The sequence below is a fragment of the Fistularia commersonii genome, chromosome 6 (assembly GCF_037954325.1).
Source record: "Fistularia commersonii isolate RoL2024-O1a breed Wild chromosome 6, RoL_Fcom_v1.0, whole genome shotgun sequence".
Classification (NCBI taxonomy): domain Eukaryota; kingdom Metazoa; phylum Chordata; class Actinopteri; order Syngnathiformes; family Fistulariidae; genus Fistularia; species Fistularia commersonii.
This window is the reverse complement of record NC_141289.1, coordinates 6065016-6077884: the sequence shown is the minus strand read 5'-3', so window position 1 is coordinate 6077884 and position 12869 is coordinate 6065016. Positions and strand designations below refer to the sequence as shown.

At 50.4% G+C, this 12869-nt stretch overlaps 1 protein-coding gene across 2 annotated transcripts in view; it reads right to left on the bottom strand.

The window, feature by feature from the left end:
• Positions 1-12025, bottom strand: part of nlgn4xa (neuroligin 4 X-linked a) — a 73658-nt gene extending 61633 nt beyond the window's left edge. Inside the window, exons 1-2 of one of the 2 annotated variants that reach the window (XM_086147836.1) lie at positions 11698-12025; positions 6246-6945 (exon numbers count right to left, since the gene is read on the bottom strand). In XM_086147836.1, coding sequence (XP_086003962.1) covers positions 6246-6693 — 448 coding nt within the window. In that variant the 5' untranslated portion in view covers positions 6694-6945; positions 11698-12025. Of the gene's footprint in view, positions 1-6245; positions 6946-9017; positions 9129-11697 lie in introns of those variants that run through there. The other variant, XM_086147835.1, reaches the window with a different exon arrangement.
• Between the last annotated feature and the right edge of the window lie 844 nt (positions 12026-12869).

The window sequence follows — 12869 nt, the reverse complement described above, 5'->3', positions numbered from 1 at the left end:
CCCGCTGAGCCGAGGACAGAGGAGGCCATCCTCATGCCTCTGCACCCAGCGATGACGGATGCGATTGAAGAGTGAAGCACCATCAGTTTAATGGGAGGGAGATGTTTGACAACTTCCAGTTTCCCAGAGAGCCACCTCCTGTCCTGATGGCCTGCAGACCATTCAGGACCGAGTCAGATCCCGGTGTCTTCCGAGCTCTGCTGGACACCTGGTGACATCATGCTATCCTTCAGGCTGCCTTGTAGATGGCAATGGACTGACTCATTCCAGGACCAGCGGGAGGGATAACTCCCACAGAGGGTGGTTTTGATCTCATTCAAGAAGCAGCAAATTTGGGTTGAACCTTTGGCTCCCAGGCTTTTCAGCAGAGGACAGATGGAGGCTGGCTGGAGGTCAGCTGGTGGGCCCAGGAAGCTAAGCTTAACGTGACCCAGGTCTGCTGTCCTGTGAATGTTGCAAAAGATGGATGTATCCTGATGTAGGTTCTCCCCTCAGGTCTTCTTCAGGCTCCCTCTGACTAGTACGTTTGTTCCACGCTGCTACCTGTCTTTGGACAAGCCATTATGTTCTCTTTAGTCGTACTCCCAGGTTTCCTCTTTTGGCTGAAACAATAGAGGTCCAGGGCTCAGCTTCCTCTTCCATCTGACACCCTTCAGGTGACAAGCTACTCCCTGGAAGTGTGGGAGGAGTTTGCCCTCGGAACCTGTGCCGTTACCCATTTGGCCTGCATGCGCAGAAGATGGTGGATGACGGGTGCTTTCCTTTTATTTGATCCCTGGTCAGACGCTTTCCCCCCGGCGACCGGTGGCTGCTACAGATCCATGACCATGATGTCTACGTCAAACTTTCAACTCACATTGTTAAGACCCTTCTGAAGAGCAAGCGCAATGTTACGATAAAAGAGAATATCTAGCAAAGGAGAAAACAGCTGAGCAGCAAACAGCAACAGAGAAGAGTTGCTCCTGCCCTGTAGGAACCTGGGAAGCAGGAACCTTCGCTTCTCTATCCGAAGGTCTGAGAGGGGGAGCTGACAGAGCAACCATAAGGGTACCAACAGATGAACAAGCAGAGATCTGTCCCCCAGCCCAGTGTGGTTTGGTTTGTCCAGGTCGTCCCTTCCTACTGTCTGGGGATGTTGTGCCTGAGCTTGTAGGGCAGGAGGCCTTCCAATCAGAAGGTTGATGGTTTGATCCCCGCCTCCTCCAGTCTGAAGCCCTTCAGCAAGACTCTGAACTCTGAGTTGCTCCTGATGGTCTGCCTCCATCTGTACGTATGTGAATGGGTTAGGGTGATCCAGTGAGAGGGTTATGAAAGAATCATTTAAATGTAGAACTTCCCTCCCAGAGCGCTGTTCGAAATATTCATGTTTCTTTGCTCCATGAGCTCAGAACAAGGGATCTAAGAATTGGAGACTAGTCCACTTTCTGTCCACCTCCCAGCCTACTGCATGAGAGCCGCATCATCTAGTTCTAAATTGTAGCTGCTGAACAGAGACGTGCCCTCTGCAGAATTATTTAAAGCTCAGGTTCAGGTTCCACCTGGGGCTGGTTCCTTCTGATACACAGAGAGAAGAAATGGATAAAAGGAGCCGTTCCACCTCGTTCAGCGCCACAGCTCCAAGGCTTCCAGGAGGAAGCTGCACATGGAGCAGAACTGCCAAGCAGAGGAGCAAAGCCCTCTCCCTTCTGGGTTGCCAGAAACTGAAACCGTATTATTAGGTTTTCGGTTACAGTAATATCCAGGCTAATATTTGCGGCACAGCCAATCATCTTCATCGAATGCCTCGTTATCAACTGACTGAAGAAAAATCGTTACATTTGTTCATTCGCTCATTCTCCAACCACTGATCCTTCACACGTCATGTAAAGACTCAAATATTCATTCATCCGGACAATGTAGGGTCTCCCATGAACTTCCTTTATGTTTAGGGCTGTGGGAGAACCCAGAGGTATCTAACCAGAGACCTTCTCAGTGTGAGACAGGAGCAGTGACTCCTGCAGCAGTGAGCCACCCACACAAATGAATAACTAAATAAAACCTGATGTCAGCAAGGCGTGAGTGCAGGCAGACATCTACCAGGAGAACTTGCATACCTCCAGGATGGAGAGGGAGGTCCAGGTGGAGCTCAGCTGAAGGATGACCGCCCATCTCTGAGATTATCGTGTTCTGCACTTTTTTAATCTACTGTGTTCTCCAGTGCTCCGGCTAAATTTAGCCCAACGCTGTCAAAGATCCCAGGCACACACAAGTACGCACGTACACACACACACAAACACACATATACACACACACACACGCGTGTTGCACTCCTTCCACACCGCCCCCACAGAGCTCCAGTGTTGTTTTCCTTTTCAACAGTGGACCTTTTAGAGAAGCCACCTCTGCCCCCCAAGCCATTAGCATGGGTTCTAAGTGGTCTTCTGACAGGGCGGCTCTCAGAACCATGAGAACATCCAGACCTCACTGCTCTAAGGCAGCAGGTCCATGCATCTGCAGTGCCCTCTGAAAGCAGGTCACCACAGAAAAAGGCACCAGGCAAGAGACCTGCTTCACCACAGTGCTGGTTCAATTCTTACTCATGCTTTGGTCCACAGGACATCTGGCTGAGAGTTTGACACCTGTTACATGATGGCCTCCTTCTCCAGTAGAAGGTTTCTCCTTGTGATAACAGAGGTCCCAGCAGATCCGCAGTACATATTTCTGATTTGACAGGAGGAAGAGTGGACTGGTGCTTTTGAGGAGGACCAGGAAATGGCGAGTTTCTGATAACCTCCATTGCTGGGATAGAGAACTCAAATACACCATCAAGGGAAGGCCTCAGCTGCTCAAGTGTTTTGACAAACTAGCAGGCCGTCATTTCCCATGCTGTTCAGAACATTAACATGTCCTCCACATAACGAAACCTTCTTAAAGTTTCACAGCGGGCGAGTAGTCCTTCCCGAACCTCAGGAGGGGGCAAATCAGACCAAGGCCACCAGAGGGCAGCAGAATGAACTTTCTGGTTTTCCAATCACAACTTCAGGAACAAATGAGTAATATCTACATATTTAGCATAAAGAGTCAATAAAAATATTTGAATTTTTTTTGTTACATTTTGGATGGATGACACAAAATGTCACATTTGACAGATTTCAGTATTTTATGTTTGTATTTATTTGTTTGTTTGTTTTCTGTTTGTCTTTGTTATTTAATATATTTATTTATGCTACCATTCATTTATTTATCAAAAAGTTCTAGAACAATTTTAAATAAGGTCTATTCTTTGGTCATTCATTGTTCATTTATCCACAAATCGTGAAAAAATTTAAACAAGGTCTTTTCATTCATTATTATTTTTTTCAATTATTTATCCACAAATGCCTAAATAGGCCTTCTAATTTTAGGCGTCACCGTGACCACTGGTTAACGCTTCAGCCTCACAGCAAAAAGGGCCCTCTGGTTCGATTCCAACCAGGGGACCTTTCTGTGTGGAGTTTGCATGTTTTCCCAAATGTCTGCGTGGGTTTCCTCTGGGTTCTCTGGTTTCCTCCCACAGTATAAAATCATGCAGGTTTATTGGAAAAAATGTCCCAAATGAATGAGTGAGTGAATGGTTGTTTGTCTATATATGTGGGCCTGGGATTGACTGGCCAGTCCAGGGTGTACCCCACTTCTCACCCGTTGACATCTGGGATAGGCTTCAGCATCCCTGCGTCTCTGAGTGCAGGATAAGTGGAAGAAGATGGATATGTATTCATTCATCATTTATCCACAAATTCTGAAATAAAGCTAAGTACTTTCTGATTTATTCGTTCATCCCTTTTTTCGACTTTTTCCACAATTTTGAACATTTCTTGATAACTGTCTATTTCTTTCTATACTTATTGTCAGGGTTCACAGCTGATCCCCGTTGTAATCTGCGCCAGCTGCAGCAGATGCCGCTAATCAAGATCCCTATAAAGGGCAGCGGCAATCGCCGCCTGGCGCGGGGGGGGATTGTGGTCCTCATGGACTACTGTGGGGCCCTGCTGCGACCCGGACCGCAACCCCTGCTACGACCGGACCCCAGGTGTGACCTCTGTTCCCTTCCCGAGTCACGGCCGGGCCCAGTTGGCCGGCGTGACCTCTGTTCCCTTCCCGAGTCACCGCCGGGCCCAGTTGGCCGGCGTGACCTCTGTTCCCTTCCCGAGTCACGGCCGGGCCCAGTTGGCCGGCGTGACCTCTGTTCCCTTCCCGAGTCACGGCCGGGCCCAGTTGGCCGGCGTGACCTCTGTTTCCTTCCCGCAACCTGTACTGTTGAGGCCCAGCCTCTGCCGTTCTGTCTGCAACTCGTCCTGTCTGCATCCCGTACTGTTCCGTCTGCCACCCTGCCTGGGGCCCGCCCCGTCTGCAATCCGTACTGTTGAGGCCCAGCCTCTGCCGTTCTGTCTGCATCTCGTCCAGTCTGCATCTCGTACTGTCCAGTCTGCAACTCGTACCGTCTGTAACCCGTACTGGTGAGGCCCAGCCTCTGCAGTTCTGTCTGCAACCCGTCCTGTCCAGTCTGCATCCCGTCCTGTCCGCAACCCGTCCTGTCCAGTCTGCAACCCGTCCCGTTTGCATCCCGTTCTGCCACTTCAACCAAATAAAAGCGCTTTCCACCCATCTCTGCCCCGAAGTGTGGTTCCCTGCTCGAGTCCGCCCCAGCACATCGTGACACTTATTTATTGATTCATTAATTCGTCATTTATCCCCAAATTCTAAAATAAAGCTAAATCATTTCCCTATTCATTCATTTCTTTTTCCACAAATTTTGAACACTTCTAGATAATTGTCCATTTCTTTCTATACTTTTCCTATGTATTAATTCCTTAATTTATCCAAAAATTATGAAATATAGCAAAATCATTTGCTATTTATGTATTCATTCATTTTTTTCTGCACATTCTGAAATGTATGAAAGCAATTTGCTATCTATCAGTTTATTTGCTGTTATTCATTTGTTCATATACTTATCCACACATATTTCTAAATACTGATCTATGTATTTATTTCTGTCCTCCAGAGTGGAAGGTTTTGCTGTCTCCTCTGTCCTGGTTGCAGGAAGAGACGGAGGATATGAATCACTAGGAGTCAGTTTCCGTGGTAACTGCAGATACAGTGTTTCAGGTTTGGTAACGAACTCGCACGTCACAGTGAGCCTCCGTTCCATGTGCGGCGTGTGTTTTCCAACCCACCACCATGCTGCACCCAAAAGGCATGTATTCTAAGCCTGCAGGATGTCCACCAGAGACCAGACAGAGGAACAGCTATCAGCATCTCAGCAGCTCTCGCTGTAGCGGTGTTCTCTGCTCTTAACAGTGTGCACAGCGTACACTGAGGGGCGGCGCATCGCCAGGTCTTATGATGGTTGGCTGCATGGAAGAAGCAGAGTGCGTTGTCAGATATGCAAAGGAACTGCTTGCTCAGAGCCTCACAACAAAGTCCCATTTCATCTGATTTGTTGTCTGCAAGGAACATGGATGTGTGTCTCCTTTGTCTCCGAAGACCTGCTGACGACCACAAACTAAACATCTCATGGAGTTTCATTCCCAATCGCTTTGCCGGCGTAAGAGTAACACCTCCTGTCGTTTCTTATCCAAAATGAGCTATGACAGCGTCAGAAGAGCAGCTCAGCGCAGGCTGAAGGTCTGGTGAGGAACCATCCATTCAGTTCCACCACCACAGTCTCCATGGTGATGTTACACGATGAAGAGGCCCAGTTAGTGCCACCACAGACATCTGATGTGACTCCACTATGGAACTGCAGCCATCACCATCGTGAAGGCACACCGATACGATGGAGGCTAATGTTCCTCCTCAAAAGGTGGAGCTGAGCTTTCCCGATCACCCAACCCTCCTAATCCCTGTGAACATGATGGTGCATCACTGCCAGAGGGCGAACATATTTCACCGCGGGGCGTTAGTCTAAGTGACTCTGTATTCCTCGGAAGGGAAGCCTCCCCTTCATCATCTCTGGCTGGAGTCCCTGTCCACCAGCAGATCTGCTCCAAACACTAGCGTCAGTTGGCTGTGTGTCTATTGAACTAAGATAAATAGGCCTTCTGGAGCCAGCATAGCTGATGTGTTCCACAGGCTGCCTGCAACCCTGACTTACAAAGAACCAGGACACACTGCAGGGTTTTGTCCCAACAATCACCTGGAGGTCCTTCTGACAATACATGTTCAACCAACAGAGACCTCTGTGACCACAACCTGAGGGAACTGAGTGTGATGGTGAGACTCACCGTCTTCCGTGGGGACATAGATGTTGAGGTACAGGCAGTCCTCGCTCTGCTCCTGCACATCGGTCACCACAGTATCCAGGTTGGCGGTGAACCACACAGGCAGCATGTCGTTGAGCAGGAAGCGGTCCTCCAGGAACTGAGGGCAGACTGGGGAGAACTGGGTGGCGTTCCTGATCCCTGGCCAGGACAGGGGCGGCTCCGGTGGCTGGAATCGCCGCTCACCAGTTGGGGGCAGTGCGTATGGTATCCCCAAATACTGCTCAACCGGCCCCAGGATCTCGTTGGGTAGCGCCACCTTGATGCCCCGCAACTTCCCATAATTGGTTGTGACCACAGGCTGCTGTTGCTGCGCCGTTGTCTTGGCGACGCAAACCCATGCCAGACCCATCCAGAGCAGCACAGCAGCCTTGGCAGGAAACATCCATGGGGAGCCTCCGGGCAGCGGCATGCTCCTGCTCTGCTGGACCTCCAGGGTAGCAGCTATGGTCCAGCGTGGGGTTCTCCTCCCCTGGTCTTCCACAGAGATGACTCCTGCCCCTCCTCCTCAGGCTGTGAGCTGGTAAACGATACCCCGATATAACAAAGCAACTATCTCAGAGGTCCCCATTCCGAGAGCCTGCGTGAAGGTTGGCAGCTGCTGGACAAATCCTGGCATCAAAAACACGATATCTGTAGAACCCGGGCTCCGTCTGGTGAAACCCTGACAGAGGGAGAAGAAAAGATGGGTTACTCTTTTGGCTCATGGGGAGCAATCCACGTTCTGCAGAACGGGCATCACTAGGCAACGACTGGCCTGTTTGGGAAGTTTCAGAGGAACCTATAATACTAGACAGCCATAAGTACATTTTCTCACAAAGACAGAAATAACTTGCAAGAAGATCCTCATGCTGCCACCTTCAGTTGGACTTTTCTGTCACACTTGGGAAGGGTCCAAATCAAGAAGCTAGACAAACTTTCACTGATCCCTCCTGTAATTTGACAGTCTTCCCATCCAAATTGGAGAAAGGGTTTAGGAATTACAACTCTAACACACATTAGCCTCTCTTTCAAGGGACCAAAACTAACCTGACAATTGACTCAGAAGGCTGAAAACAAAATAATAACAAAACAAAAAACAACAACAAGGCTACATGGGCTCTTCCCTTGGTGAGCTGTCATCAATTAAGCAGTTAATAGGTCAGGAGTTGATTCCAGGTGTGGCATTTGCATTTGGAAGCTGTTGCTGTGAGCACACAACATGCGGTATAAGGAGCTCTCATTGGAGGTAAAACAGACCATCCTGAGGCTGAAAAAGACTAAAGAAGACATCCACCAGAGAAATCGCAGAAATGTTAGGTGTGGCCAAATCAACAGTTTTGTGCATTCTGAGAAAAAAAAAGGGTGCACTGGACTTCCACGGAAGACACCAGTGGTGGATGATCACAGAATCCTTTCCATTGTGCATGTGTCTACCAATATATTCACTATCCCTCCTCTGTACATGACCGAACCATCTCAGTCTGGCTTCTCTGACCTTCTCTCCAAAACATCTAACATGTGCTGTTCCTCATTCCTGCACCTATCCATCCTCGTCACTCCCAAAGAGAACCTTAGCATCTTCATCTCTGCGACCACAAGCTCTGCCTCCTGTCTTTTCCTCATTGTAACTGTTTCTAGGCCATCACTAGCATCACTGGTCTCACCACTGTTTTGTACATTCACTACTGTCTTGTACACCGGTAAATATTCAAGCGGGGGCCCTGTGGGCCAAGGCCACCACTTTGAAGGTCATGGGACCGGCATCTCAGATAGAGATCATACTGAAGCCTGGCAGAACTGACAGTCTCAGGGTGTCACTGCCCTTAAGGGTCCTCAAGGCCCCTGAGGCCCTGCCCATGATCCCTTGGCATCCCTGCCCCTGAGGGCCAAGAGGCCCTGCTGACACTTCCAGAGCATCGCCATGTTGAATGCCAGGTTTCCTACAGCAGGTAGCTCGGACTGCTGAGCTGGAGCCAGGCTGTTATCGGCTACGGCTGCCTAGACCTGTCACCAAACACACCAAACACACATACACACTTCACATGACCACACATTCCTCCCTGAAATGTCTCTCCAGTTCTGTATTTCCAATTTTTCTTTCAAAAGTGATATTCAATATCTGCAGAGCCTCAACCTGCAGGGGGCTGTAGAACCAACATGAATTGGGAACCAGTCAGAGCCAGATAGAAGATCCGGAGGTTAAACTATTACGGAATGCCTTGGCTCACACACACAGTGCACCTGAACACATCGTTGTGCTGTAACACACAGGTATGGAGGCTATGGCCTGAACAGGAGGGCGGGGGCTTCAGAAGGTTTGGATCATTCAGCAGATTAGAGGGAAAAATTCAGGTATGATGTTCTACAGTTTGTTTGATAAGAGAGAGAGAGAGAGAGAGAGAGAGAGAGAGAGAGAAGAGAGACAGAGAGAGAGAGACAGAGAGAGAGAGAGAGAGAGAGAGAGAGACAGACAGAGAGAGAGAGACAGAGAGATAGAGACAGAGAGAGAGAGACAGAGAGAGAGAGAGACAGACAGACAGACAGACAGACAGACAGACAGACAGACAGATAGACAGACAGATAGACAGATAGACAGATAGATAGATAGATAGATAGATAGATAGATAGATAGATAGATAGATAGATAGATAGATAGATAGATAGATAGATAGATAGATAGATAGAGCCTGTTCGCTGATCTGTAGCTGTGTTTTGTGGGTGTTGTCACGGCGACAGGTCTTCTTCCCCTCATACCTTCAGCTGATGAAGACTGCGTAGGAACCAAGGAGACATTCTCCCTGAGCAGGTTTCTCCTCATCTACGTGGGGTGATCTACGTCTGCATGATGATCTCCTCGGCAGGAGGATGCTGGAGAACAAACATTGTTCTGACTGAATGATTGCAAGAGATCAGTGAGATGAAGACCATTGAAGACCCTGGATGTCATTAGCATCTCAATCATCAGAGAAGGATCTGGACCAAGAGCTACTCCAGGATGGAGAACATCTCTGTGACCTGGAGCTTCGAGGGGAGACCAGGACCCACATCACTCCTCAGTGCCTGAAGGCTCTTTTCATCTTAACATGTTTCCCAGATAGTCAACTGCAAAGTAGGGGAGCAGGAGCCCCCTTCTTGCTGTAACTCAGCAGGATTAGAACCTGCAGGCTTCTAGAGGGCTTCAGAGGGGGCTGTAAAGTGAGGGTGCAGACCAGGAAGTATCCTGGACCCATCAACAATCTGCCAGCTGCCAACATTCTGAGAGCAGACAAGTGGAGTCTGAATCTACTCATCTTCTACATCTACCGCCCCTCCACACACAGCTCACCAGAAGAACCCCCAGCCAAAAGAGGAACCCTCAGCAGAGGAGAAACGTGAAAAGGCAGCTGCACTGGACCAGGACTCGGAGCGCCCTGGAGAAGAGAACATCCTGCCAGAAAGGGCCTTTATGGAATGGCTCATTGCAGATGAGAGAAGAAATAACCTGCCTGCAGGTGAATAAATGGATGGATGGTGGAAATCATCCAATGCACGAAAGTAATCAACCCCCCTTAGAATTCATGAACCCCTTCATGAGAAATCTCACAGTGATGGAGGAGCTCTATGGTGTCTCCTTCCCGGATATCTAAACATATCCATGTTCTGAGGGTCCTTCAGATGAGGTGTTTCCCTGAGAGGAGCCGCTGACAGGTGAGGTGTCCCCTCTTGGAAATGTTCCAGGAAATAATCCAACTGTGGATTGGTTCTACTCCAGTCAAGTAACACTGAAACTGCTCTGGTTTCTCAGACCTTCTCTCGATGGGTCCACACAGCTGGTAGGATTGGTGCTGTTGTCAATGCTAAAAGTAGCAGCTCTCGTGGTGGATCTCCTGCTCAGGTGTGGAGGTGTCTTGTCTAGTACTACTGGAGAGCAGCCGTCAAGTCCTATCAGGTCCAGCCCATCAGGAACCGACCGATCCCTGCCCTCAGCGGAATGTGAAGATGAAGATGAAGATGAAGATGAAGATGAAGATGAAGATGAAGATGAAGATGAGCATCACCTGTGGAGTTTGAAGAAACTGCAGGTGGCGGTGGTGAGAGTCGGCCACACCCTGTTGTAGGGTTAAAGAGAAAGACTGTCTGATTGGACGGATGAACCTCATGGTTCACCTATTTTATAGAGCTGCAGAAGAATCCTTGACATCAAAGACCAAGAGGGAGAGCAGAACTGTCTGCACTCCCTTCTGCTCAAGATGGACGAATGAGAGCAGCCATTGCTGCTACGTTCTACTAGAGGTCAGAGGTCAGAGTTCCAGGAGAACGTGGAGCTTCATCAGAGCTTCATCCACTGTCTGCCAGGCTCCTCCACCTCCTCCCTGCAAGGCCAGCAGACCGGTGCAAGACAGTGCTGTAAATGAGGTCACACCTCCATACCTCCAACTTCAGACACACACACACACACACACACACACACACACACACACATACATGCAAGAATGGACACACATGAACAAAAAGTGGGCGTTGTGTTTCCAGGTGATGAGTGCAATTAGCACCAAGGAGCTAACACCAGGCCACACCGCTGCCGTGACAACCATGTGTATGATTGTTGTTACGTGTGTGTGTGTGTGTGTGTGTGTGTGTGTGTGTGTGTCACCTAGTGTGAATACCAGCTGAAATCACATTTTCAGCAGTGGAGGAACAGCATAATTTTAAGCAAGACCCTCCACCCTCCATCGTTCTCCATTGTCCTCCAACTCCCAGCCCTCCACCCTCTTCCACACCTCCATTTCTCCATCCTCCACCCTCTTCCATTATTTTGCCCCCTCCACCCACAAACCCAATCCAGAAATCCACACCACCATCTTGTGGCAGCTCGGGTGGAGCAGCCAGAGGACCCAGGCTCTGCTCCAACTTCTGCTCCATCCTCCTCGTGTCATTCCAACTCCTTCCCTTCTTTCATTTAAGGGGGCGAAGTTCGACATCCCTTGCAATCTTCAGGGGAGAGGAGGAAGAGGAAGGAGGAAGAGGAGCCACAACCCCCCCCCCCCAAAGTTCCCCGCGCTGTTGCTCGTCGTGTACTCATGCACTCAACCCCCCGGATGGAACGAACACATGACGTCCGATCAGCTGATCGCCAGCGGATCGGGGGATCGATCCGGGATGGATCCGAGTGAAGGTGTGCAGCGTCTGCGCTTATTTGCGTTTGCGGCTAAGCCGCAAAAAGGGACGGCGGAGGTTTGCAGAACTCACGGGGGGTGGGGGGGTGTCAGGGGTAAGTGAGGTATCCAGAGCTCTCGGTCCGGACACCGGGGGTGAGGAGGAAGAGAAAGAGGAAGAGGACAGTCTGCGAGAACGCGTAGATATTCATCCACGCCTGTCATTATTTTTTGGGGGGTCTGGTCCCCTCCGCCCCCCCCCCCCCCCCCCCCCCCCCGGCCCGGCCCGGTACACTCACCTCCTTCTCCTCCTCCTCCTCCTCCTCCTCACTCCTCCTCCTCCTCCTCCTCCTCCTCCTCCACCCAGACCTCCACCTCGGGCGCCGCGGCGGAGTCTGCGTCCGGCCGCCGCCGCGCCGGTCGGTCGGTACGGAGAGTCCTGGAGCGCAGACCGCAGCCCGGCGCGTCCCACATGTGTGTGCGAGTGTGTGCGTGCGGTTGCGTGCGCGCGGCAGAACGCAGAGGCGCGTCTCCCGGCGGACGAGCTGGGATGAGTCACCGCAGCGGCGTAGGGACGGAGCTCCGGCTGGCGGCTCCAGGGGAGCGGAGTGAGGAGAACGCATCAGGGATGGCACAACCAGCTCCCTCCCTCTCTCCCTTTCCCTCTCTCTCTCTCTCGCTCTTCCTCTATTTCCCGCCCTCCCTCCATCCCCTCCTTCCCTGCCATTGGTCTACACTCAGTAAAGTTCCCAAAGCCCGCAGCCAATGGCTGCCATCTTCTCTCCATCACCCTCGGCCAGCCGCGGAGCTGCTGCGGCTGCGGCCCGGAGCCGCTGGCTGGGGCCCCACCGTCAAGGGATCCCGCCGGCTGGGGCCCCCCGCTGGAGCTCCATAGATAAACAGGATTCAAACAGTAGCTTCACTGACCTCTCCAGCTGGAGGCAGGAGGAGGACCTGGCTGCTAATGGGCCACAGCCTTGGCGCCCCCTGTGGCCAAAAGCAGAGCATCTTTCATCACCTGGCATTGAACAGCCCAGCAACATGTCCATCCTCCAAGGCCGCAACCTCCCCGGGACAAGCACCGCTAGCGTTAGCCTCAGGTGTTAGCTGCACACAACGCCATGGCATTATGAAAGGCTGTGAGAGGTGGACAGGATCTCATTTAATGAACTCTGATCCCATTTCTTCCTCTCTTCTACCCCACTGTCTGCTGCTACGCTCTGCTAGACTATGCTACACTAATTCCACAGGGCTTCCTGTGGATTTAACTACTTTCGTGGTATATTTATTATATAAATGCAGCACGCAGTTTGCTTGATAGTCCCTTCTGCCAATGGCACAATTTGCACAATCCTGCACAGTTATTTATTATACAACCTTGCACATAAGTACAGCCATTTTTTACTTCTCCTCTTTTTTGACAACTTCTATTTATAATTTACTCTTGTCTATATTTTATCTTTACTGTGTT